This window comes from Pelmatolapia mariae, linkage group LG10_11 (genome assembly GCF_036321145.2).
Source record: "Pelmatolapia mariae isolate MD_Pm_ZW linkage group LG10_11, Pm_UMD_F_2, whole genome shotgun sequence".
Taxonomy (NCBI): Eukaryota; Metazoa; Chordata; class Actinopteri; order Cichliformes; family Cichlidae; genus Pelmatolapia; species Pelmatolapia mariae.
In genome coordinates, this window is record NC_086236.1 from 17,211,594 (window position 1) to 17,238,139 (window position 26,546).

Below are 26,546 nucleotides of genomic sequence, written 5' to 3' on the forward strand. Positions count from 1 at the left end.
GGAAAGCCACAGTCAGACACACCTTTTTAAATGAGTCCTGTGAGATGCTTCAACTTAGAAAACATTAAAACATTAATTGGAATTAGTTTATATTAAGGACAGGAAAAGTTTGTTGATCAAAGTAAGCCACAATTCTGCTCTCTATGGATCAAATTAGTGCAAATGATTGGATATTGTTTAATGTTTTTCTCATTATATTGTAAGCATCACCTCATGAGATCAGTATAGGAAAACTGTATATATTTCGCTGTAAAGAAGTCAGACATGCAGCCACATGCTTGCAGCCTGTGCTGTCCAATCCTTTCAGAAAACATCAGGGGAGGATCATTCACTCCTTTAACACATGCATAACTTCAAATGTGCTCATTAAACTGACATGTGAATTGTACCTGTATTGTAATGCCTCTGTAACAATATGATTTTCTTTTCCTTAGACTAATAAGGTAGTCCTCAAACGCAGGCTGTGGAGTTCAACTATGATTTTTCAAAGGACTGTTTTAAACAGCTCTGCTATCATTCATCCTCCAGGTTTCTATATCATTGGATTTGAGACCTTTCCTTTCATCAGTGTCTACTTTGTCTTCCTGGCGTTTCTTTATGGTGTTACAGTGCTGTTTAACATTTTGGTGATTTATGTGATTGCTTCTACTCGTCATTTGCACACTCCAAAATTTTTGGCTGTTGTCAACCTTGCAGTTATTGATCTGTTTCTTAACACTTGTACCATTCCCAGCATGATAAAAATATTTCTCATCAAGAACAACTTCATTCCATTTAACTTATGTTTGCTACAGATGTATGTTTATTATGTGTTTGCATCTTTAGAGTCATTTGCTCTTGCTATACTTGCCTATGACCGGTTAATTGCAATATGTTTCCCTCTGCGTCATAACTCCATCAACACTGTGAGAAGCATGTGTTGTATTATCAGTGTATCGTGGATTTTTAATATGGGGAAAACAGCTTTTAATATAAGTATAATTACTCAACTCTCTTTTTGCAGGTCTGTGAGAGTGTTCAGCTATTTCTGTGACTATGCACCTGTGTTTCGGCTTGCCTGTAATGATAACACAATGCAGTGGTTTGCAGCTTCCATTTTCAGTATTTTGTTACTTTTTGTCCCCTTTACGTTTGTTGTTCTGTCTTATGTCAGCATCCTGGTGACAGTGTTCAGGATGAAATCTGTGGACAGTCGGGTGAAAGCTTTGGCCACGTGTGCTGAGCATCTCATTCTTGTTGCAATATTTTACATTCCTCTTATTGTTATTTTCACAATTGGTTTTTTTCTGGGTGTTGTTAATCCAGATCAGCGCGTTCTGATTCTGTCGTTGGCCTCATGCATCCCACCTTGTATCAATCCTATTGTATATTCTTTGAAAACCAAAGAGCTCAAAACCACAGCACTGAAACTGTTCAGAAAAACTAAAGTTAATGCATAAGATAACAATTAATTCTAATGGAATTAGAATTAATTAATGCTGGATGTCTGGGATGTCTTCACTATGATGAATTATATGATCCTTAAGGACTTGGGCTGGCTGATCTCCTTTTGCTTTAAGTGACTTTGTATATTTATCGAACAGTTTTCTCTGGTGTCTGTGAATGGTCAAAGTCCTCCATAGCAAAGAGATATCTCAAAGATGTTGCATTTATTATCTTTCAAAATGCTAATTACAACTCTGCTAATCTGATGCTGTAGTTCATTTCCATTTGCTTCAAATGTCTTCACACTGTCGTCTAGCAAAACAAATACAAAGGGAGTACATGACTCCAGTTATCCTGCTCAACATCACCTAACCAGAGTTTATGTTTTCACCATTCAAGAAGAAGAGCGACAAAGCTTTTCATGTCCTTCCTCTTAAACTCTCAAGTAGTTTACCGCATATTTTCAGAAGTTATACTGAAACCTGAAAGAAATGGATCACAAATTCATCTCACCTGCTAATCTGTTAATTGTGTTTTCATATTATCTATTTTTTCATATTTTATTTATTTTATTGCTTTTATTTGTTAGTTGTGTGCGTACTACACTGAGCCCTTTTATTTAGAAAGTAAATAAATCTTTATTTTGGGCTAATTTAAAACTAATTCAATGAAATATGCTTAATATAAAATATGTGCTAATAATTTACACTATACTTACTCTATGTTTATAAGGTAATTATGAGCATTGGGATAAATCACTGAGCAACTTTTGATGTGAATATTGAAATTTCAAAATTGGGATTATACCAGATTTATACCAGAATGGTATACCAGAAAGAATTTCCTAGGTTCTTGTACTATGTTTGAAAAAAATGTTTTTATTTATTTATTTTTTAAATATATTTTTAGTATTACATCTAAAGGTGAAGTTTGGTAGTGTTTCTGCCTAATGGAAGTGATTAGAGCTGGTCTATTTCCCAATTTTACCCTAAGACATTCACAGAAGCAGAAGCCTTAGTAGCTGTGCTTCTATTACGCCATTATTCTTGAAAGTATTACATACTCTGTCAGGGGTCATAAACAAAGACTCATGCTGTATATAAAAAAAAGGTCACAACTTTTGTATACTCATTGGATTTTGTTCACTTTAAATGTTCTCAATGACCCTTTATCAGAGCAGCAACTGGCAATTGTTTTACAGGTTTTAATTTTTATTTGGAGGTGCAGATTTCCCTACACACGCCAGGTTGAACTACACTGAGTAGTCATACTGATGATGAACTGTTTTTGTTTGAGAAACAGTTTTCACAGTTGATGTTTAGCTTAACAGTTAATAAAATTGTAACCTGTGTTTTAGTTTTGTGCTGATTTTCTTTGTTTCCAAATATGTGCAGTCAACAATTGCAAACTTGCTAATTTTCATATAATGTTTAAGTGAGGTATTATTCGGCTTTAAAGTAAAATTAATAAAGGCTTTCAATTATACTTTACCTTGTATAGCTTCTTTATAATTAAATTCAATTACTTATGCTTAAAAAAGTTTTTCTTTAAGTAAACAGTTCATTATAAAGAAGTTAAACACTTTATATAGTTATAAGACAAAAAAGGTTAGTTATCTATCTATCTATATATACATATGGACAAACTTCTATTCTTCAAGCTTGGGTCCTGTATCAGAAGCCGGGAAACTTCAGGGTCCTGCTCATTACCTTCGCTGTTCTCAGGGCTGTGCTCTTCTGCACATTGATCTTAAAAGTAATTTCTCATCTGCTGGAGCCACTTGACCAGTCTGAGGGTCACTGCCCCGAGTTTCCGATTACCAATGGCTCCTCTCTCAACCTTTGGTATTTCTTGACCTTCTTCTGTTCCTTCTTCCTGATTTTGCTATCACTCAGTATAGCTACATCTCTTACTACAGCCATCTTCCTCTGCTTGTCCACCACTACTATGTCCGGTTGGTTAGCCATCACTAGTTTGTCCGTCTGTATCTGCAAGTCCCACAGGCTCTTAGCTCAGTCATTCTCAACCACCATAGGGGGTGTTTCCCATTTTGACCTTAGGACTTCCAGGCCATATTCGCAGATGTTACTGTACACTATGCCAGCCACTTGGTTATGGTGTTCCATGTATGCCCTGCTTGCTAGCATCTTGCACCTTGCTGTTATGTGGATGGAGCATCGTTGCATAGCTTGCACTTGGAGTCTTACCTGGTGTGGTATATCCCAGCCTCTGTGGATTTGTGCTTAGAGCTTGTTCCTGTGCTGCCATGATTAGTTTCTTTGAGCTGTTTTTCATTCCAGCTTTGTCCAGCTACTGGTAGGATTTCTTGATATCAGCCACTTCTTCTATCTGCTGGTAGTACTTGCCACACAGGGGCCTGTTCTTCCATGGTGGTTCCTCTTCTTGCTCTACAGGTTTATGCTGCCTGAAGTATTCACTAAGCACATGATCAGTTGTGGCCATTTTCCTGATGTTCTCATGGATTATCCTGGATAGTGGTCCTGACATTCACTAGTCCTTGGTCTCCTTCCTTCCACTTAGCGTACAGTCTTATTGTACTGGATTTGGGGTGAATCCCTCCATTCATGGTAAGGAGCTTCCTTATCAAGTTAGGGTCCAGCTGATCTTGTACAGTTCTAGGCATTCCAGGATCCATGTGTGGCACTGAGTAATAGGCTTTCTTTTAGTCAATCCAGGTGGTGCATAGGTATGTCAGTCTGGTCTTACAGTCTCAAGCAACTAGTGTATCTACCAGTAGCTGTTGGTTTGCCTCTCTGTTGTTTCTACCCATTCTTTTCTGGGCCCTGCTCATATGCCTGTTCATCTTAGCCGCTATGATGCCTGACAGGAGCTTCCATGTTGTGCTGAGGCAGGTTATTGGCCGGTAGCTGGATGGGACCGGTCCCTTCTGGGGATCCCTGGGAATCAGGACTGTCCAGATGTCCAGCATCTTAGCCAGTAGGCATGAATCATGTCAGAGTCTGGTGCTGTCCAACTCTTCATGCTTTTTAGACCCTTTCTTGGATGTTTTGTCTCACATTGTCACTGGAGCCTGTTCACGTTGTTTGCTCCATCTTGAACCTTGTTGATGCTGTTCTCAAGGGACTGTCCATAATACATGATCACTGTGCATGATTAGTGGCTATCTTCCTGATGTACTTATGTGTATTTGTTGTTTCATCCTAGATAGTGGTTCTGACTGTCACTAGTCCTCAGCGTTCTTCCTTCCACTTAGGGTACAGTCTCAGGGTGCTAGACTTGGGGTGAAAACCTCCTTGTATGCTAAAGAGCTTTCTTATCATGTTGTTGATGGCTGTTATCTCCTCCTTTGGCAAACTTGTTATCTCAGCAAGGTATCTGACGATCGTCAGGGCTTTGATGTAGATTGCCTGGATCTTGTTCTTCCCATTCAGCTGACTTAATTTGGGTAATCAGGTATTTGGTATTATTTATAGCTATCCTCAAAATCTGCAATGTTAGTATGGTAGTCCCTTCAGTTCTGACTACCTTCTTTCTTTTAGTTGCCATTCGACTAGAGAAGTCATTCTTCTCCCGTCATTGTTGTAGTAATCTGTCAAAAACTTGTTTAAAATAACCAAACAAACAAAAAAAAGTAATTTATTTGTCAAATAACAAACTGAAACAGCAAAGGAATCCTTATTTATACACAATAACACACAAAAAAAACATTTTGTCTGGCCTCTTTCGGCCTTGCAGTCTTGCTGGTGTTATTGAGTTCCAAATAGTTTCCATTGATCTAAATTATCTTTAAATCTGCTAAATTCCAAATGTGTTCAATAGGCCAGTCAATCAGTTCTAGTCATTCAAATTCCTTTTTCTTGGTCAAATAGTCTCTGCACAGCTTTGAAGTGGTCTTGGAGTCTTTTTTGCTATATGAACCCACAGCCAGGTTCTTTGAGTCTAGAAGGGATACAATGATGCACCAAGATGTTATGGTAGACCTTGTTCGTGACACCATTAAGTTTTGGTGATTTGCCAGTGCAATTTCCACAAATGAAACCTACAGAATCTCAATTGTGTTTCATTGTTGGTGCAATGCACCTAACGTCAAAGCTTTTCTACACACAAAAACACAACAATGCTGATGAAAGTGTTCAAACTTGGAGTCATCCATCCGGAGTCCACTCTGCAGTCCAGTATTTGTGCTGCCTGGAGGTGTTTGTTTATTTATGTTTTTTCAAGAACCAAACCAGACCAAAAAGCAATGAAATGTTCTCTGTATCACACCCTGACCCACTCCCACAACAAGCCCAACTTAAAAAAAACCAAACAAAAAAACAAAAAACAATTTCAATTAGTGCTATAGTATGATCTTTTTTGTTCATACATTTGTCACATTTGAGACTGCACCAGGAAGATGCAGGAATATGAAATATATTTACTTCAAGCAAAAAATGTCATTAAGGTTATATTATATTAAAAGATGTTAACAGCTTTTATCATGTAATTTTAAACTTATAAAAACAATGATGAAAGCTTTAGTCTTTTTAAATCTTAAGTAGTGTTTACACAGCAACTAACAACCACTATTTAGAGCATCATGGAAACAGAAGCAGAAATATTTAATAACAGATTTTATTGATTTACGATCATGAAGAGCATAATCTTCATTTTAAAGGTGAGGAAAGGATGTTGAAGGAGAGAAAGACGGGATATGGATTTAAGGTTGGTAATGAAGTTGGAAGAAATGAAGATAGAGAAGTGATGAGGAAATTTGGAGAGATTTGGGGATGGAGGAAAGAGAAGAAAGGGATGGGGAGAGACAGGGGAGAGGGAAGATGGAGAAAGGAGAATGGAAAGAAAGAGGTAAAGGTAGATGGGTGACGGTAGAAAAGATTAAGAACAAGGTGGAAACTACTGCTCAGCCTGAGCTTAAGGCTATTAGTAAACTTTCATAGGAGACAGAGAAAATTCTCTGCTGTTGTGTCATTGTATAGTACATCATCTGCACTGCATAGAACCTGAGAGATACCACTCACACAGTCAAAATGCTATCTGTGGGAACTCACTCTACATCCAGGATGGTAAATACAGTTATTCCAGTTTGTTCAATACATACCATTTTTCAATGCAAAAACCTGTTAACTGCACTATTACACTATTAAAATTGTATACTTAAGTATATATAGAAATGTCAATATGACTTTACTCCAATATTTATTTAATAATGTTATTTTATTTTATTCTATTCTGTAATTAATTAGTTTTTATTACTGGTGGTATCTATGAGACACCAAATGAAGAACACAGTGACAATAAAGCCTTGTCTTATCTTGCTCATGTTATGCACTCAACTTTCGCAAAGAGTTGTGGTGGTCAGCAGGCTGTGTGTAGTTCCAAGCACAGTGCTTGGAGGTTGAGAAGTTGGCTTCTTGACGCAAAGACAGACTAATGATCCAACACAACTATTGTGTTCAAAAAAAGAAACACATAAGGCCACAGATGTTCCATAAACCAGTAAAGTTGTGTCATCACTGCAAAACTGTCAGAAGTTTAGTTGTAAAACCTTCCCTGGCTTTAATGCCACAACTATATTATTTCCATGTGTATGAGCTATAAATTATCTCAACACTTTTCCACAAGATTGTTTTGGTCAGACACAGTTTTTTAAATGAGTCCTGTGAGATGCTTCAACTCTGAAAGTATTACAAAACATTCATTAGAAAAATCTCCATGGATCCAATTACTGCAAATAATTGGATATTGTTTAATGTTTTTCTCATTATATTGTAAGCATCACCTCATGAGATCAGTATAGGAAAACTGCATATATTTTGCTGTAAAGAAGTCAGACATGCAGCCACATGCTTGCAGCCTGTGCTGTCCAATCCTTTCAGAAAACATCAGGTGAGGATCACTCACTCCTTTTGCCACATGCATGACTTCAAATGTGCTCATTAAACTGACATGTGAATTGTACCTGTATTGTAATGCCTCTGTAACAATATGATTTTCTTTTCCTTAGACTAATAAGGTAGTCCTCAAACGCAGGCTGTGGAGTTCAACTATGATTTTTCAAAGGACTGTTTTAAACAGCTCTGCTATCATTCATCCTCCAGGTTTCTATATCATTGGATTTGAGACCTTTCCTTTCATCAGTGTCTACTTTGTCTTCCTGGCATTTCTTTATGGTGTTACAGTGCTGTTTAACATTTTGGTGATTTATGTGATTGCTTCTACTCGTCATTTGCACACTCCAAAATTTTTGGCTGTTGTCAACCTTGCAGTTATTGATCTGTTTCTTAACACTTGTACCATTCCCAGCATGATAAAAATATTTCTCATCAAGAACAACTTCATTCCATTTAACTTATGTTTGCTACAGATGTATGTTTATTATGTGTTTGCATCTTTGGAGTCATTTGCTCTTGCTATACTTGCCTATGACCGGTTAATTGCAATATGTTTCCCTCTGCGTCATAACTCCATCAACACTGTGAGAAGCATGTGTTGTATTATCAGTGTAACATGGTTTCTTGTTATGGGAGTAATTGCATTTACAACAGGTATAATGACTCGACTCTCTTTTTGCAGGTCTGTGAGAGTGTTCAGCTATTTCTGTGACTATGCACCTGTGTTTCGGCTTGCCTGTAATGATAACACAATGCAGTGGTTTGCAGCTTCCTTTCTAAGTGTTTTGTTACTTTTTGTCCCTTTTACTTTCATTTTTCTGTCTTATGTCAGCATCCTGGTGACAGTGTTCAGGATGAAATCTGTGGACAGTCGAGTGAAAGCTTTGGCCACGTGTGCTGAGCATCTCATTCTTGTTGCTATATTTTACATTCCTCTTACTGTCATTTTCACAATTGGTTTTTTTCTGGGTGTTGTTAATCCAGATCAGCGAGTTCTGAGTCTGTCGCTGGCCTCATGCATCCCACCTTGTATCAATCCTATTGTATATTCTTTGAAAACCAAAGAGCTCAAAACCAGAGCACTGAAACTGTTTAGAAAAACTAAAGTTAATGCATAAGATAATAAATAGACTGAAATAGTTTGAAATGTCAAACTGATTTCAAGTCATGGGGCACATCTAGCCCACTTTCTTCTTAAATGGGCTAGATGAGTGAAACTTATTTCAGTCTTAAAAGTTTTAAATACAAGAAAACAAGGTGGTATTTTAGCTGCATGTCTTGGTTTTCTACATGTGTAGAGTTAAAGAAGAAGTTCTGGTACCTTGTTGTCCAGACTGTCCTGTATTTATAAAACAAAGGTTATCTATAGGTGGTGAAAAATGGGAACTTTTCTGTCATTTAGTCATTTATCTATTACTTAATTCTTCTTGTTTACCATGATTGGTAATAGGGGAGTTTTTTGTTAATAGGAAAAGCTGTCAATCATATGAAAATACATTTTTTCCTTCCCTCACATTTTCTAGCCTGGCTGGATTATGTTGTTTTGTGCCCCCATGCCTTATGTTTGAAATCTTTAGTTTAGAGAATCAGTGTCAAGAAGGCTGACAACAGGGTAATGTGCTGTAAACCTGAGTCTATAATGTTTACATCATTCAAAAAGAGGAGCGACAAAGTTTGTGATGTCTTTGCTCTTAAACTACTTAAACTACTACTTAAGAAATTAATCTCTCTCACTATTCTGTTAATTGTGTTTTCATATTATTTATTTGGTGGCTTGTGTGATTTTTTTTCATAATACTTACACCATGTTTATGAGGTAATAAGTAGCATTGTGATAAATTATTGAACTTTTAATGTGAATATTGAAATTTTAAAATTTGGATTAATTGGAAAAGATTTTTATGAACCAATCAGGATTTCACATCTGTTATTTCAATAAGGAGAGCTTGTTAGAAGGAAATTTACACATAAGCTTCATTCCATTTAACTCGACTAATTTTGTGACTAAACGAAATTAACTGTCACATCGTAAGTAACACTCCATATGTATACAATGGTTAAAATAAGTATTGATCATGTCACCATTTTCTAAATATGTTTATAAAGGTGTTATTGACATGACATTCTCAGCAGATGTCGGTAAAAACCCATCCAGTCCACACATGCAAATTAATCAAACCACAGATGTCCATAAAATATGTGTAATTAGTTAGAAATAACACAGTACTGAACACATGACACGGTACTGAACACATGAAGAAAGGGAGGTGCAAAAAAACATGACACCAGTTGTAATCTATCAGTGATTAGTAAGCAATCCCGCCACTTTGTGCAAATTAATGTCAGCTGGTTCAGTCCTGACTGATGCTACACAAGAAACATCTCATCATGGGTAAAACCAAGGAGTCCTTGACCCTTGCAACCTTATTGTGCCAAAAGATACAGATGGCACTGGCTACAGAAGTATTTCTAAACTACTGAAGGTTCCAGCGAGCACTGTTGGAGCCATAATCCAGAAGTGGAAAGAACATAATTTCTCCATAAACCAGCCACGACCAAGTGCTCACTGCAAGATTTCACACAGAGGAGTGAAAAAAGTCAGCAGGTACAATTGTGTCAAAGAAAACAATGGCCTATATGCACACTCACGACACAAGATTCCATTACTAAAGAAAAAGCATGTTGCAGGTGCATTTTCAGTTTGCTGAACAACATTTGGACAAGCCTGTAAAAGAATGGGAGGATATAGTCTGGTCAGATTAAACAAAAATTGAACTCTTTGGATGCCATAATAAACACTATGTTTGGTGGTGAAAAGGCACCACGTATCACCCCCAAAACACCATACTAATGGTGAAGTTTGAAGTTGAAATTTGGAGGTGGGCAAATCATGGTGTTGGGCTGTGGCACTGGAACACCACACATTACTGAAGGAAGGATGAATGGAAAAATGTAACGAGACATTCTTCATAAAAATCTGCTGCCTTCTATCAGGATGATTAAGATGAAACAAAAGTGAAAGCTTCAGCAAGACAATGAACCTAAGCAGACAGCCAGGTGACCTCTCTGTTGGTTTTAGAGAAAGACAACAAAGATGCTAGAATGGCCAAGCCAGTCACCTGACCTGAATTCAACTGAAAATCTATGGAGAGAAGTAAAGGTCAGAGTTCTTAGGAGGCAACCTTCAGGATCTGAAGATTGTTTGTGTAGAAGAATGGGCCAAAATCACACCCGAGCAATGCATGGGACTAGTTTCTGCATACAGAAGGCGTCTAAAAGCTGTCATTGTCCACAAAGGCTTCTGTATAACGTATTAAAGAAATTTCAGTTAGCGTGTTCAGTACATTTTCCCTTTGTCATTATTCATTATTACATATAATTTAAGGAAATCTATGGTTTTTATTGCTTTGCATGTGTGGATTGGATGGGTTGTTACTGACATCTGCTGAGAATTTCATGTCAACAGCACCTTTAGCAATATATTTACCTGCAAAATTGTTGATGTATATATATTTTGCCAATCTCCAACCTTCTCTGGGTTCTGGAATATTCATATATTCAGAGAGCACTTAACTGTTTTTATTTGCCAAACAATCTCCACAATTACAGTTTGGTTTAATTTTTAATAAAATTGTGACCTGCATTTTAATTGCATGCCTTGTTTTTAAATATGAGTAGTAAGCAAATTTGAGTTATATTTACTTCATGTCCTATTTAAATGAAGTATTATTCAGTTTTGACGTTAAATGAACAACAGCTCTGAGTTAGGAGGAGGTGGTTGAAGAGTACAGGTCGAAGAGGAGCTTGTTGATGAAAAAAGATTAAATTTCGTGAGTAAATCAGTGTGTTTGGTCAGAAGGCTGAGTGTACGGTGCTTTAGTGCTAAAGTCACTGGAGATATTGGCTGCAATACAGAGACCCCATGAGTTCTTTTAACTTTGGCCAGACCTGGCAGTTGAACAGGCCACAGGGAGTGTAGCTTTACATAGTTCTTCTTTTCACATGTTTTAAAAAAAGACTAATAAACTGCATTTCTTTCAGCATCCCATTTGGACATTTATTTTTTACACTTCACTCAGTAATTCATTTGGGCAGGATACAAACCAAATTGGTCTCCACTGGTTTGTATCCTGCTCCACTGGAGTATGAATGTGTGTGAATGTTAGATAGAAAACACTTACATAGAAAAAGAACAGAAAAAAATGCTTGTATGAATCGGTGAATGAGACAACTTGTATAAAATCGCTCTGAGTGCTCAGTTAGAGTAGAAAGAACCAGCACAAGAACCAGTCTATTTACCAAGTTTATAAAAAGGAAATTCAGATTTCATTCCACATATTCCTCATTTAGCACTCCTAAGATTCAACACGTACAGACTTCTATGATTTTATTGTCTCTAGTACAGTACCGAACCCTGTTACTAGTATTAGCATTTTCCATAGAATTATGTCTTAATTACTTAGAAAAACTGCTTCCCTGTGGACTTATTCATAGTGCTATTTCTCATAGAGCGACATCACATATAAAATATTATACTATAGTATATAGTAAAATATTACATACATATACATATATAAACACAGGATAGTGCAAGAGCCTCCTTAACATCAGTTTTCATTCAATATATTCAGACTTTCATTCTACATATACGTATATTATATTCCTCGTCAAACAACTGTCTAAAAAAAAAGAGGAGAAAGCAACAAATAGTTTGTCCGTTTTGTAAAACTCTGACATTTGGTATATACACAAGGTTATTTGGACTAATGTTAAGAAACTTTCCTTGGCTTTTTTGTCAAAGAAACATTATTCCCATATTTACAACCTCAATAATATTTCAGCAACTCCCCAACTTGGTCAGACACATTTTAAAATGATTCCTGTGAGATGCTTCAACTTAGAAAACATTAAAACATTAATTAGAATGAGTTTGTTTTGAGGAAAAGAAAAGTTGGTCATCAAAGTAAGCCACAGTTCTCTCTCTATGGATCAAATTAGTGCAAATAATTGGGTACAGTTGTAAGCATCACCTCATGAGATCTGTGTAGAAATACTGTATATATTTCACTGTAAAGAGGTCAGACATGCAGCCACATGCTTGCATCCTGTGCTGTCCAATCCTTTCAGAAAACATCAGGTGAGGATCACTCACTCCTTTTGCCACATGCATGACTTCAAATGTGCTCATTAAAATGCCATGTGAATTGTACCTGTATTGTAATGTAACAATATGATTTTCTTTTCCTTAGACTAATAAGGTAGTCCTCAAACACAGGCTGTGGAGTTCAGTTATGATTTTTCAAAGGACTGTTTTAAACAGCTCTGCTATCATTCATCCTCCAGGTTTCTATATCATTGGATTTGAGACCTTTCCTTTCATCAGTGTCTACTTTGTCTTCCTGGCGTTTCTTTATGGTGTTACAGTGCTGTTTAACATTTTGGTGATTTATGTGATTGCTTCTACTCGTCATTTGCACACTCCAAAATTTTTGGCTGTTGTCAACCTTGCAGTTATTGATCTGTTTCTTAACACTTGTACCATTCCCAGCATGATAAAAATATTTCTCATCCAGGATAACTTCATTCCATTTAACTTATGTTTGCTACAGATGTATGTTTATTATGTGTTTGCATCTTTGGAGTCATTTGCTCTTGCTATACTTGCCTATGACCGGTTAATTGCAATATGTTTCCCTCTGCGTCATAACTCCATCAACACTGTGAGAAGCATGTGTTGTATTATCAGTGTATCGTGGATTTTTAATATGGGAATAACAGCTTTTGCAACAGGTATAATGACTCGACTCTCTTTTTGCAGGTCTGTGAGAGTGTTCAGCTATTTCTGTGACTATGCACCTGTGTTTCGGCTTGCCTGTAACGATAACACAATGCAGTGGTTTGCAGCTACCATTTTCAGTATTTTGTTACTTTTTGTCCCCTTTGCGTTTGTTTTTCTGTCTTATGTCAGCATCCTGGTGACAGTGTTCAGGATGAAATCTGTGGACAGTCGAGTGAAAGCTTTGGCCACGTGTGCTGAGCATCTCATTCTTGTTGCAATATTTTACATTCCTCTTATTGTTATTTTCACAGTTGGTTTTTTTCTGGGTGTTGTTAATCCAGATCAGCGAGTTCTGAGTCTGTCGCTGGCCTCATGCATCCCACCTTGTATCAATCCTATTGTATATTCTTTGAAAACCGAAGATATCAAAACCAGAGCACTGACACTGTTCAGAAAAACTAAAGTTAATGCATAAAATAACAATCAATTCTAAATTGGAAAACAGAGAAGCAAATAATGAATGATGACCAAAAGACTGGATGCCAAGCATCTGGGCACAGGTCTGCTGTTGCTGGATATTAGCTCTGCCTTCACTTTAGTAGATTATAGGATTCTGCAATGATGGTCTACTGTCAAGTCCTTTTTCCTGTGAGTCTTTAAAATCCTCCATACCAGCAATATGTCTCAAACATGTGGTTTGTTATCTTCTGCAGGAAACATGTTACAGATGTATATGATATAAAATTAGAACGTTTTAAATACTACAGTAGTTATAATAGTTGAAATAGTTGAAAATACTATTAGAAATGTCCTACAATTGTAAATGTGCACAAATTATAATATGTAAACTTACTCCGCATTAAAAAAATAAAATGTACACTTCTCCCCAGATTCATCTAACTAAGCATCATTGTCCAAATTAATCAGTCATTAACACATGATCTGTTTCAGTGTTTCATTCAAACTCAAGTGTTGTACTTAAAAAATCTAACAAAATTTACGTTTTCTTTTTAGATAAAGTAAGTTTGATCACTTAGTTAGCTGAGTATTAATTTCAGCTAACATATTTAAGTGTACTAGAGAGCATTAAACCACATTACTTCAAAAGTTGCTCTAAATTGTAAATTGAGTATCATTCTACGAATTTCTTCGGCTAGAGTTTAGGGTGGCCTTGTATACCTTACACAGCACAGTGGTGGATTGTATCTTTGCTTTGTGTTAATTATCATTTTTCGTCCCCTTTCTTTCATTATGCTAGGTTCATTGTGAAATATTTGGACAGACAAGTGAAACCTTTGGATACATTTATTCTCACATTTTGAGAGTCTTTATCAAGTTTAACAAGCTAAAAGCTGGGACTGTGACAGGTTGAGAAATATTCCCACAAGGGGCATGTGCGCAACCCCTGTGAATATGGGATGAGTCAAAAGTAGCATAGATGGTAAGAGGATTAAGTTTTACTTTCAATAAACCATAAGTAATCATGTCTTAGGTAAAACAGGGCAGGATAATTTGTGAGGATAGGTCTTTTTCCTCTTAAAATGTGTGTTGTACAACCTAGTGTACAATCTTCCTACCCTCTTATACATGATTTAAAAATTCATTTATGAACTCTAAAAAGAGCTGTTTGATATAATTTGGCATAAACACTCATTATGAGAGAATTCTAGGCCTGGGTTAAACTGTGCCACACTGTGAACTCGTGGTATTACAAATTGGACCCATTACACAATTTTTATTTGCTTATCAATAAATCTACACTCATTATGTAATATTTGCATATCATTCTGTAATGTCTGTCACCATTTTTTTCAGGTCATCAGGAATAACTTAAACATGGGTATCAAAACATACACTTCAAACAGTGTGCTATTTGTTCTGTACTCTTCTGCATACAATTATATCAGCACATTATGCTGTAGTTCACGATTCCCATGATGCAGTAAAAGACAGTAATACTGGTATTATGATGAGTGCGTGCCCTCTAGTGGATTTATGTGTGCAGTGCAGGGTTTCATGAGTTACGCTGGTAAATTTGAAATTGCAACTATCCCTGTAACATACGTTTGATTAATTACGTTATGCATCAATATTTTATGTATCAATAAACTTCTTTTAAAATTTAGATTCATTAGCAGATTGCTGACCGATCTACAATAGAGTCTATAAAGTAGAGTCTTTATTTTGAATTTTACAGGGTATGCACTTCACATATTGCATTTAGTTTTCTGTGAAACAATACCACCACAGTGTTGATTTGATGGACAAAACCTGTGACAGATTATGCCAATCAGTAGAGGTTTACCATAGAAGACCACTAAATGCACAGACCAAGAACTAAAGGCAAGCTTCCTACAAATGTAGCTTTTATTTTAAGTAGAAATGTGGACTGTGAGAAACAATTCAATATTAAAAATGTGTTTGAGGTTTTTTTTTTTAATTTTTAATACAGTTAAGTACAATTTCAAACCACTAGATGGTGGCAGAAACATTGTGAAACAGTGAACAGCTGATTGCTTACATTTTAAAACTGACATCACCCCTAGCTCCAAAAATGTAAGAAACACATTTAAAATAAATATTGTAAAAGTAGAACAGTCAAAGTTTATCATCGCACCCACACTGCTACTTCTCAGTCCGCACCTTAACCTTGTCAGATCTCCTGCTTAAGCCCGAAAGGTGGTTTGCTGCTATGCTCTAGATTCACCTCTTATTTGCTCTGATTAGTTTTCCACACCACTCGTGGTGAGCAACCTGTCTGATTCTTTACAAGTTTGATCATATACTCCCTGCTCTGCTCCGGCTCAGCAATAATTATTATTCTTTTATCTAACTACAGTCCCCAGCGTATTTATATTTATTCATTAATCACATCTAGCTTCGGCTCATGTTAAAGCAGTCTTCACCTCAACATTTGTGTAAACAATTGTATTGCTAGACTAACTTCGGAGTTTCTAAAATTTTCTGAATTTCCCCACACACTCCAAACTTCAATATTTTGTGCATGAACCCATTTTAGAAACAGTTATGACATATGAAACGATGGGATACTTAGAGCCACTGCAAGGTTTTCCAACAACAATAATGCATTCAGGAGTCAGCAGAGAAGAAGCCATTCCCCCAAACAGTCACAATACAGAGACAACACAGGAAGACATAATAATATATATATGTGTGTGTGTGTGTGTGTGTATAGAGAGAGAGAGAGAGAATATATATACAATACGTATAATAATAATACTCAAGTTTTCAAGACATTTTATTTCTATCCCGTACTCTCCACTGATGTAACATAACTACTCCTCCTGCATAACCCTGATTAAAATCTGTTGTAGCCTTTCCTCTTGCTGCAGTGCCCCAATTTTTAGATCAAAATATTTTCAGTTCCCCACTACAACTTTCCTCCTCCCCATACACCTACATAATGACACTTAAACACTTCTTCTTCTTCTTTAAATGTTTTATTTTAAAAACTTTAATCAATGCTAAAATACAACCTCACATCAAGAATGGTACAAAAATATTTTCTGTATTTTAAAACAACTTTTGTGTTCTAAAGTATTTTCAGTATACATGTTCATGTAGTCACATGAAAAAAATAAGCAGATAATCTGTTGGAGACAGTCAAAGAAATTTTTATTGATTTTTTTCCTATTCTTTAATACAAAGGCCATAGAATGAGAGCTGCAAATGTTTCTCATAGTTTTCCATATTTAAATTGCATTTACAATGGATTACGCAACAACTGGAATAATGTATGACTATTCCATTGTGTTTTTTTATGAGTACTGTAATATGTTTTGAACACAAGACTTTATTCTACTTTAACAATCTTTTATGATTTAATACAGCAGTGATTACAAGGTCTTGTTTTTGCTTTCATGCGATTGAGATAAGTTCTTTTGCAAAGCTTCTTGACTGCAATCATCACTTCTTCTGTCTTCAGAGCATATATAATAGGATCGAGGAAAGCTGGTATTGTGTGTGTCAATGTGGAATTTATCATTCTGGCATTAGGATGGATGTAGGAGGCCCTTGTTGCTATGTTAGTGATTCCAATTGGCAAGAAGAACATGACCACAAGGATCAGGTGAGAAGTACAAGTTTTTAATGCTCTGAGTCGTTCCTTTCTTGTTGTAGTCCTGCTCAGTGCTATGAAAATACAGACATATGTGGCTATTATGAATATAAGAGGAATGATGATGAGTATAGTGATAAGTGCGGATGCCATGTTGTAATTTACAGATGTATCATTACAAGCCAGACGATAAACTGGTCCATGATCACAGAAAAAGCTGTTAACCACCAAAGAACTACAGAATGACAGACGATTAACAAGCCCAACCATGGTTGCTATTACACTCACTAAAAAAATCCATACAAACAGCAGAATTACAGCAACTGATGTTTCTGTCACAATATTATGATACCTTAAAGGGAAACAAATTGCTATAAGTCTGTCATATGCCATAGTGACAAGTGTCCATGACTGCACACTTGCAAAGAAAATAACAAAGAACATATAACTTAAACAGGCGTCATAGATGATGTATCTCCTGTCAAACAGAAAAGTATCTAAGAGTTTGGGGATGAGAGCTGTGCTCCCACACAAATCTGTCAAAGCCATGTTAAACACAATCATGTATTTAGGAGTATGAAGAGTCTTCACCAGCCAGATAACTGAGAGAAGAAAGCCATTACCCAAAACAGTCATGATGTAGACAAAACACAGGAAGACATAGAAATATCTAATATGAGGGATGTTGGAAAACCCACTGAGATAAAACTTTTCAGGCCGAACAAATGTGTTATTAAAGATAGTAGTGGCTTTATCTTCTGTTCCCATTGCAAATATTTCTTTCCCTAAACATAAAAAAGCAGAATATAACAAACCATAATGAGTTACTTCACTGTTGCTGTGGAAAAAACTAAACTCACCCGAGACTCTGTCAAGTGTTCAGTGCAATAAAGTGGATTGTACTGTGAGAGATGTGTTATTTATATTTCACCTCTATCACAGCGTGGAAGTAGAAATTCAGGTGGGTGTGTCACATTCTCATGAATTAATTTAGAATATTTTTCAGTGTGAACCTGTTAGAATTTATGTCATTTAATTGTTTATTATTGTAAATAGAGCAGTGAATCATTAATGAAAAATCATTCAAATTTTCAAAAATAACACAACTAAACACTGTAAATAGTAGATAAATTTAAGTCACTTAAAACTGCGATGTCGTTTTTCTAAAAAAAGCTAACTTTGAGTTGAAGCTACTAGAGCTGTTAATATTTTTTATTATTATAGAATAATATACAGATTTAAATTCCAAGGCAGACTAAGATTTACATGTTTACTTCACATGTTTTTTGTATATTTGTATACTCCAAGTGAATACTTGAGTAGGGAGGCAAAGAAAACATTTTTAAAAAGAAAGGAACTGAGAAACTACATATTAAAGAAATAGAAATACATATGTACTCATATTTAGTGTATCAAATCAAATCAAAACAATTTTCTATAGCACATTTTAAAAACAACAGTGTTGACCAAAATGATTCACAATCAGCCAAAAAGAGAATAAAAAGTTAAAAGACAAAGCATTAACAAACTAAACAGACCAACAAACAACATGCAACATGCACATGCTGTTTTCTTTTTTTTTCTTTTTTGCAAATTTGCATTATAACATTTATCTTCATTTTTCCTGCAGTGCATAAAAATAGGTGTATCTTAAAAATAAAACTATGAAGACACTCAAAATAAGTTTCCTGTGGTTGGAAACTATTTTGTGCAACTTTTTTGTATATTTACAGTTTTGAGGGATAAACCTCTTAAATTTCTCTAACTAGAAATATATGTAAAAAACAAAACAAAAATGATTTTCAATTTTTTGTAGTTTATTGCACTTTTTTTGCAATTTATGTAGTTACTATGGAATAATTGCATACATATTATTAAAATTTGGGCTATAACGTTGTATTGATATGTAGCAACTTGAAATGCTCCCATAAATAGCACTACAGCATGTAAAAATACATAGATAAGCTCTGGCGGACTTGGTTCTATGGTAGGTCTTAAAGGGTTAATCAACCAAAGCCCAAGAAAGACTTTTAATTTATTTGAAACCCTGATGCTTAGCCTTGTCTGATTTTGTGAGCTTTTTATATTTAAGTCATTTTTTGCATTTTTTGCACATACGATGTGCTACCTTCCCCAATAAATCTGCAGCTGTGGTTTGGAAAGGACTCATCCTGGCCCCTGTGTACAGTCCCAGCCACACTCAAGCACATCTTGGTTTCTTTTGTCTGGTTGGGAGCTGACACAGTCTCCAAGGTGATGGGGTTTTGGGGAGGTAATGTGAGAAGAAAAGCTGCAGAGAGGCGTGTAAGACTGTGACTCTGCTTCCTTGTCCCAAATCTGGATAGTCATGTTTTGGGGGGTTTAATAAATTTGGCCAGATTTCTAGAAATGAGAGCTGCTCCATCCAAAGTGGGATGGATGCTGTCTCTCCAGGTTTCCCAGTTATCTATAAAGCCCACATTGTTTTTGGACACCACTCAGACAACCAGCAGCTTAAGGAGAACATGTGGCCATGTCACTCCTGGTCCGATTTAGTGCTCAGCTCAGATAAAATAATTATCGTGGGTGATTTTAACATCCACATATATGCTAAAAATGACAGCCTTAACATGGCATTTAATCTGTTTTTAGACTCAATTGGCTTCTCTCAAAATGTAAAAGAACCCACCCACCACTTTATTCACATTCCAGATCTTGTTTTAGCATATGGCATAGAAACTAAACATTTAAGTGCTTCCTGAAAACCCTCTCTTATTTGATCATTTCCTGATAACATTTAAATATACAATAATTGATTACACAGCAGTGGAGAGTAGATTTCATCATGGTAGACGTCTTTCTGAAAGTGCTGTAACTGAGTTTAAGAATATAATCCACCCGATGTTATCATCTTCAATGCCCTGAACCAACACAGAGCAGAGCAGCTATCTGAACACTAGTCCAACAGAGGTTGATTATCTTGTTAATAATTTTACCTCCTCACTACGTATGACGATACTGTAGCTCCTGTGAAAAATAGAGCATCAAATCCGAAGTACTTGACGCCATGCTATAATTTTCAAACACAAAGCTTAAAGCAGATACCTTGTAAGCTGGAGAGGAAATGGCGTGTCACAAGTTCACGCACAAGATCACAAGATCATCATTTAGCCTGGAGAAATAAACTACTGATTTATATATAAAAAAAAAAGCCTTCCATGAAGCTAGAACATCTTACTATTCATCACTAATTGAAGAAAATCAGAACCCTAGTTTTCTATTCAGCACTGTAGCCAGGCTGACAAAAAGTCAGAGCTCTGTTGAGCCAACCATTCTTTTAACATTAACTAGTAATGACTTCATGAACTTCTTCACAAATAAAATTTTAACCATTACAGAAAAAAATTACTAATAATCATCTCATAGATATAACATTATCTATAACTACTTTCAGTACGATTGATAGTTATTTTCTCCAATTGATCTTTCTGAGTTAACTTCAGGAATTGCTTCCTCCAAACCATCAATATGTCTTTTAGACCCCATTCCTACAAAACTGCTCAAAGAAGTCCTGGCATTAATTAATGCTTCAATCTTAAATATGATCAACCTATCACTAATAATCGACTATGTACCACATGCCTTCAAGCTGGCAGTAATTAAAATGTTGCTTAAAAAGCCATGTCTTTACCCAGCAGTCTTAGCTAATTATAGGCCAAACTCTAACCTTCCTTTCATATCAAAAATCCTTGAAAGAGTAGTTGTCAAACAGCTAACAGAGTTAGCTGTTTCAGTCAAGAGTTTCAGTCAGGTTTCAGAGCTCATCACAGCACAGAAACAGCTTTAGTGAAGGTTTCAAATAATCAGGCCCCATCTTATCTTAATGACCTTATAGTACCATATCACCCCCATTAGACCACTTCGCTATTGCACTGCAGGCTTACTTGTCTTTCCTAGACTATTTAAAAGTAGTATGGGAGGCAGACCCTTCAGTTTCCACGTCCCTTTTCTATAGAACCAGTTTGGATTCGGGAGACAGACACTATCTCTACTTTTAAGATTAGATATAAAAACTGTCATGGTCCGTGGTCCTGTGTCTGTGGAATGTGTGATGCTCGGGTAGCCACACCCCCGGGCTGGGCCATCACCGGCACACCTGCTTTCCATCGGGGTGATTACCTGAAGAGCTACTTAACCCGGCGCTGACGGATGCTCCACGCCAGTCCGTTAATCACCTCTCTGTGGTAACTAGACTCCCGCGAAAGCGTTGCATTAATATCTTATTTGAGCTGCGTTAAATCTGCCTACTCCGGCGTCCGCCACCTGCCTGTCCTCCCGTTCAATTGGATCACCCGGTGCATCATCTGGCCGCTTAACTTACTCCACGGATTCCCTTCTCACGGACTTTCACACTTCCCTCCCGAGCTCCCACGGTCCCGCTCTGATCCCCCCCACGGTCCCGATTCCGGCTTCCTCGCGTCATTGTTTCCCCGGATTTTTTAGTTCCTCGTTTTGCTTCTCTGGTTTTCCCGGGTCGCCTTTTGTTATTATAATAAAGTGTCTTTTTCTGCTAGCGCTTGAGTCTGCGTCTGGATCCTTTTGTGCACGCGCGCCGCGGCGCATGACAAAAACGTTCCTTTTTGCTAAAGCCTGTAGTTAGAGCCGGATCATTTAACCCTGAATCCTCCCTTAGTTATGCTGCAATAGGTGTATATTGCTGGGGGGTTCCCATGATGAGTATTTCTTCTTCAGTCACCTTTCTCACCCATAGAAATCTCTGGCTCTCTTCCACAGCATGTCTTTTATCATGTCTTCCTTCTCTCACCCCAACCGGTCTTGGCAGATGGCCGCCCCTCCCTGGGCCTGGTTCTGCCGGAGGCTTTTTCCTGTTAAAACTGAGTTTTTCCTTCACATTGTCGCCAAAGTGCTTGCTCATAGGGGGTCACATGACTCTTGAGTTCTTCTCTGTATGTATTATTGTAGAATCTACCGTACAATGTAAAGCACCTTGAGGCGGCTGTTGTTGTGATTTGGCACTGTATAAATAAAATTGAATTGAAATCTTAAAACAGAAGTATGTATTTACATTTGTGTATATTAAACTGAACAATGCAAAGAGAAGTGGTAAATATAGTAAATATAAAAAGAAAACAAACACACAAGCAGTGTTAAGAAAACTGGAAAGACACAATTAGTTGCTGCAATCATCTATTACCATAACACCAGTTAATAAGTCTTACAAATAAGGTAATAAATATAAAAGAGATTAACAAGTAAATAAACATATTAGTACTCACAGTTGCTTCATAAATATTCAGATTAAAACATCTGATGCACGTTAAACATCCTTAATATCTTGAAAGCTTGTTAAGCTTTCTGTTGTGCTGGTACAGTAGAATAAGGCAGCCTGTCAGGATTGTAAGTAATTTCTTTTCCACAAGGAGTCACTGCTAGGCTTCACAATGACAATCATGTATTTAGGAGTATGAAGAGTCTTCACCAGACAAATAATTGAGAGAAGAAAGCCATTACCAAAAACAGTTATGATATAGGCAAAACAGAGGCAGACAAAATAATGCCTAAATCTCAAATCATTTTGATTTTAACCCTGATATTATTATACACTTATTACTTCCTTTCAGTGTTGAGATGGTTAACTTGTATCTCCTTTCCACTACATAAAGATCTTTCATCTCTATCCCTTGACTATGTCCTTTAAAAGGTAAATTAATACAGTGATGCAATATAAGTGCCGCCCTCACATAATCATGATTAAGAACTCTTGCACCTTTGCCGATAGAGCAATTGTTCCAAACATTTTTATTTAGATGAAAACATTTTCAATTTAATTATTATAATTATGGTTGCAAACTTACTTAACATTTTTATTTTACAAACACTAACTGGAATCAATACTTCACTTCAAGTAAATATAGAAAATATTTTTTCTTTCATTTGCTTTGCATTTCAATTTACAATAATAATAAATAATAAAAACATAAGCAGATAATCTGATGGAGAAATTCAGAGAAAATTTCTCCATCAGAAATTTTTGAGAAAAAACAAAATTTGATGCTTTTTCTCAAACCAAAAGACAGTTCAGTCAGAACTGCAATTTGTTTCATGCATAATTTCATATTTAAATTCTACTTCTCAACATTCTTAACAACAGTCCACAACATATTATGAAACACTTGGCTTTACTGGTATAATTTATGGCTATTGCAATGTATTACCAATGAGTATTTAATTTCAATATGTTATTCTATAACACTCCTCTACGATTTAATATAGCAGTGATTACAAGGTCTTGTTTTTGCTTTCATGCGACTGAGATAAATTCTTTTGCAAAGCTTCTTAACTGCTTTGATCACTTCTTCTGTCTTCAAAGCATATATAATAGGATCAAGCAAAGCTGGTATAGTGTGTGTCAATGCAGAATTTATCATTCTGGCATTAGGATCAATGTAGGAGGCCATTACAGCTATGTTAGTGATTCCAATTGGCAAGAAGAAAATGACCACAAGGATCAGGTGAGAAGTACAAGTTTTTAATGCTCTGAGTCGCTCCTCTCTTGATGTGGTCCTGCTCAATGCTATGAAAATACAGATATATGTGGCTATTATGAATATAAGAGGAATAATGATGAGTATAGCAACAAGTGCAAATGCCACATTGTAATTTAAAGTTGTATCATTACAAGCCAGACGATAAACTGGTCCATGATCACAGAAAAAGCTGTTAACCACCAAAGACCTACAAAATGAGAGACGATTAATAAGCCCAACCATGGTTGCTATTACACTCACCAAAAAAATCCATACAAACAACAGAATTGCAGTAATTGATTGTTCAGTCACAATATTATGATACCTTAAAGGGAAACAAATTGCTATAAGTCTGTCATATGCCATAGTGACAAGTGTCCATGACTGCACACTTGCAAAGAAAATAACAAAGAACATATAACTTAAACAGGCATCATAGATGATGTATCTCCTGTCAAACAGAAAAGTATCTAAGAGTTTGGGGATGAGAGCTGTGCTCCCACACAAATCTGTCAAAGCCATGTTAAACACAATCATGTATTTAGGAGTATGAAGAGTCTTCACCAGCCAAATAACTAAGAGAAGAAAGCCATTACCCAAAACAGTCATGATGTAGACAAAACACAGGAAGGCATAGAAATACCTAATATGAGGGATGTTGGAAAATCCACTGATATAAAATTTTTCAGGCCGAACAAATGTGTTATTAAAGATAGTAGTGGTTTTATCTTGTGCTCCCATTGCAAATATTTGTTTCCCTAAACATAAAAACAGTAGAATAGATTAAACCATAATGAGTTACTTGATTGTTGCTATGTAAAAAACTACATTCATCCGAAACCACAGAGCATTGCACAAGTGATTTATACTGTGAAAGATGTGTCGCTTATATATTACCTCTATCACTGTGTGATAGTTGGAAATTCAGGTAGGTGTGCCTCTTTCTATTAGAGTTTATGTCATCAATATGATGCCGTAACTGTTTAATTTTGTAAGAGCACTGAATCATTAATGAAAAATGCTTAAAACAGCACTGGAAGAAGTAAAAAGTTTTAAGTGTCTTAAACTGAGTTGTGTCTGAGTTTGTTTAAACAAGCAAAATTTGAATTGAAGCCACTAAGAGCTTTTAACGCTCTTTGTTTGTGTGTGGAAGGCTGATGGGGACACTCAAGTTTGTAAATGCAATAATTCGTACCATAGGTGCATCTACTAAAATCTCAGATGAGTTTGAATCTCAGTGACCTTGACCTCAAAGTCAAGGTCATGTAATGACCCCATGATATTTCAATGTCTGAGGCAGGCCACAATGAGTGATTTGGTCTTTCAGATTGTGTTGATCTACTTGGATGATCTATTCGTGTTTTCAACAACATTCCAGGATCACCTTGTGAGACTGTTTTGAAAAGACTGAGGGATACGGGGCGTATCCCTCAGTCTCTTCTCAAGGTTAAGGTTGAAAAATGCCATTTCCTCTGGCTCAAGTTCAAGTTTCTCAGTCATGAAGTGTCGGCTCAGGGGATGAGCACTGATCCTGACAAGATAAGCGCTGTGGCAAAATGGCCCATCCCGAGTACGGTGATAGAGCTAAGTTCCTTTTTGGAATTTTGCAGTTAGTATAAGAGATTTATTGAGGGCTTTTTCCAAACTGCAGGGCCACTCCATGATGTAGTGAATGTCTGAGTTAAGAAGACCAGTCATGGCAGGGCTAAACAGCTTTTTGCTTCAGCCTGAATGTCACAGTGCTTACAAGCTTTTGAATTACTTAAGGAATAGTTGACTAGTGCCCCTGTTCTAGGCTATGCTTCATTCTCCAGAGGCCTGGTAATGAACTAATCATTTGATTCAGGTGTGTTGACCCAGGGTGATATCTAAAACCTGCAGGACACCGGCCCTTGAGGCCTGGAGTTGCCCACCCCTGGTGTACACAGTAGTGCCTCTAGGAGGAGGGCCAGTGAAAAGAGTGCACAGATCTAACTCGAGGCCATGTGTCGGGTCTAGCAAAGGCTACATGACTAAGAAGTCAATTCTGCAAATGAGCACCAAGAGTCTGACACTGAGTTTGAGCACCCAGAGTTTGCCCTGATGGAGGAGGTCCGGTACCCAGTAGAGTGGTCAGCGGCTCAGGAACCTGAAAATTTGGTTCCAATGGTTGACGATTCTGGAAATCATTTGGAAAATGGAACTGAAAATATGGTGGAGGGTGAGGATCTACTAAGGCAAGAGAGCAGCAACAACTCTGATAACCTTGCCAGGAAGCCAGGAAGCCTTGGATTCTCCAGTGAGGAATCAGTGACAAAACCTGTTCCAGCTCCTAGAAAAAGGAAAAAAGGGAAAGCGGAGGCAGGTCCATCCACACCTGCCACACACAGGAGTAGGAGAGAAACAGCAGGGATACACATCCTTCAGTCCAGATGTACGCTCCCAGGTGTTAGCCGGTATGGTTCTCTACACCACCAAACGTATATAGATATAAATATATACACAACACAAATGCTACAGCAAGGGGGAGCCAGAACAACAGGTCAGGAGGGAGATATACATCAGCCCCACCCAAGATTAGGTGGGTACCAAGCCCCAAGTGAGATGGAAGGAGTGTCATCAATTAGTGATGATATCTGCTGCATCATGGCAGCAGATATCAGTGAGATGCTTGGCTACAAGATGAACAGCCTCAAGGAGCAGTACCTTCCAGAGACTAGAGCCCAGAAGGAGACCAGAGGCCAAGATCAAGGTAGCATGAAGGGAAGTTAGCCAACTGTCGGAGCTGCAGAAAGAAACGATGAAGAAGGTGCCTAAGAAGTACAGCAAGCTGTCCATACCTGAGGCCTTGGAAACTCCCAAGCAAAGACTCAAGGCCTTGGTCA

General features: G+C 36.9%; 5 protein-coding genes across 5 annotated transcripts; 3 read left to right on the forward strand and 2 right to left on the reverse strand.

Moving 5' to 3' along the window:
• Nucleotides 1-476: 476 nt before the first annotated feature.
• LOC134637269 (olfactory receptor 1M1-like) lies at nt 477-1,439 on the forward strand. Its single transcript, XM_063487655.1, has one exon. It carries the CDS (start codon nt 477-479, stop codon nt 1,437-1,439), a length of 963 nt encoding a protein of 320 aa, XP_063343725.1.
• Nucleotides 1,440-5,524: 4,085 nt separating this feature from the next.
• Nucleotides 5,525-8,416, forward strand: LOC134635294 (olfactory receptor 1496-like). Its single transcript, XM_063484692.1, has 3 exons — nt 5,525-5,582; nt 6,065-6,252; nt 7,412-8,416. Exons 1-3 carry the CDS (start codon nt 5,525-5,527, stop codon nt 8,414-8,416), a joined length of 1,251 nt encoding a protein of 416 aa, XP_063340762.1.
• A 4,173-nt stretch (nt 8,417-12,589) lies between these two features.
• LOC134637537 (olfactory receptor 2AT4-like) lies at nt 12,590-13,552 on the forward strand. The gene has a single exon (XM_063487989.1). It carries the CDS (start codon nt 12,590-12,592, stop codon nt 13,550-13,552), a length of 963 nt encoding a protein of 320 aa, XP_063344059.1.
• Nucleotides 13,553-16,912: 3,360 nt separating this feature from the next.
• On the reverse strand, nt 16,913-17,938 carry LOC134635295 (olfactory receptor 8G17-like). Its single transcript, XM_063484693.1, has one exon. It carries the CDS (start codon nt 17,921-17,923, stop codon nt 16,913-16,915), a length of 1,011 nt encoding a protein of 336 aa, XP_063340763.1. The 5' UTR covers nt 17,924-17,938.
• Nucleotides 17,939-23,412: 5,474 nt separating this feature from the next.
• LOC134635296 (olfactory receptor 8G17-like) lies at nt 23,413-24,432 on the reverse strand. The gene has a single exon (XM_063484694.1). It carries the CDS (start codon nt 24,421-24,423, stop codon nt 23,413-23,415), a length of 1,011 nt encoding a protein of 336 aa, XP_063340764.1. The 5' UTR covers nt 24,424-24,432.
• Nucleotides 24,433-26,546: the final 2,114 nt, after the last annotated feature.

Bases quoted from the DNA above. Each gene is read 5' to 3' on its own strand.
- LOC134635294 (XM_063484692.1), top strand. From the start codon at position 5,525: ATGCTGATGAAAGTGTTCAAACTTGGAGTCATCCATCCGGAGTCCACT. The intron at 5,583-6,064 runs GTATTTGTGCTG...TTCATTTTAAAG, and splicing joins GGAGTCCACTCTGCAGTCCA to GTGAGGAAAGGATGTTGAAG. The intron at 6,253-7,411 runs GTAAAGGTAGAT...TCTTTTCCTTAG, and splicing joins AGGAGAATGGAAAGAAAGAG to ACTAATAAGGTAGTCCTCAA.
- LOC134635296 (XM_063484694.1), bottom strand. From the start codon at position 24,423: ATGGGAGCACAAGATAAAACCACTACTATCTTTAATAACACATTTGTT.
- LOC134637537 (XM_063487989.1), top strand. From the start codon at position 12,590: ATGATTTTTCAAAGGACTGTTTTAAACAGCTCTGCTATCATTCATCCT.
- LOC134635295 (XM_063484693.1), bottom strand. From the start codon at position 17,923: ATGGGAACAGAAGATAAAGCCACTACTATCTTTAATAACACATTTGTT.
- LOC134637269 (XM_063487655.1), top strand. From the start codon at position 477: ATGATTTTTCAAAGGACTGTTTTAAACAGCTCTGCTATCATTCATCCT.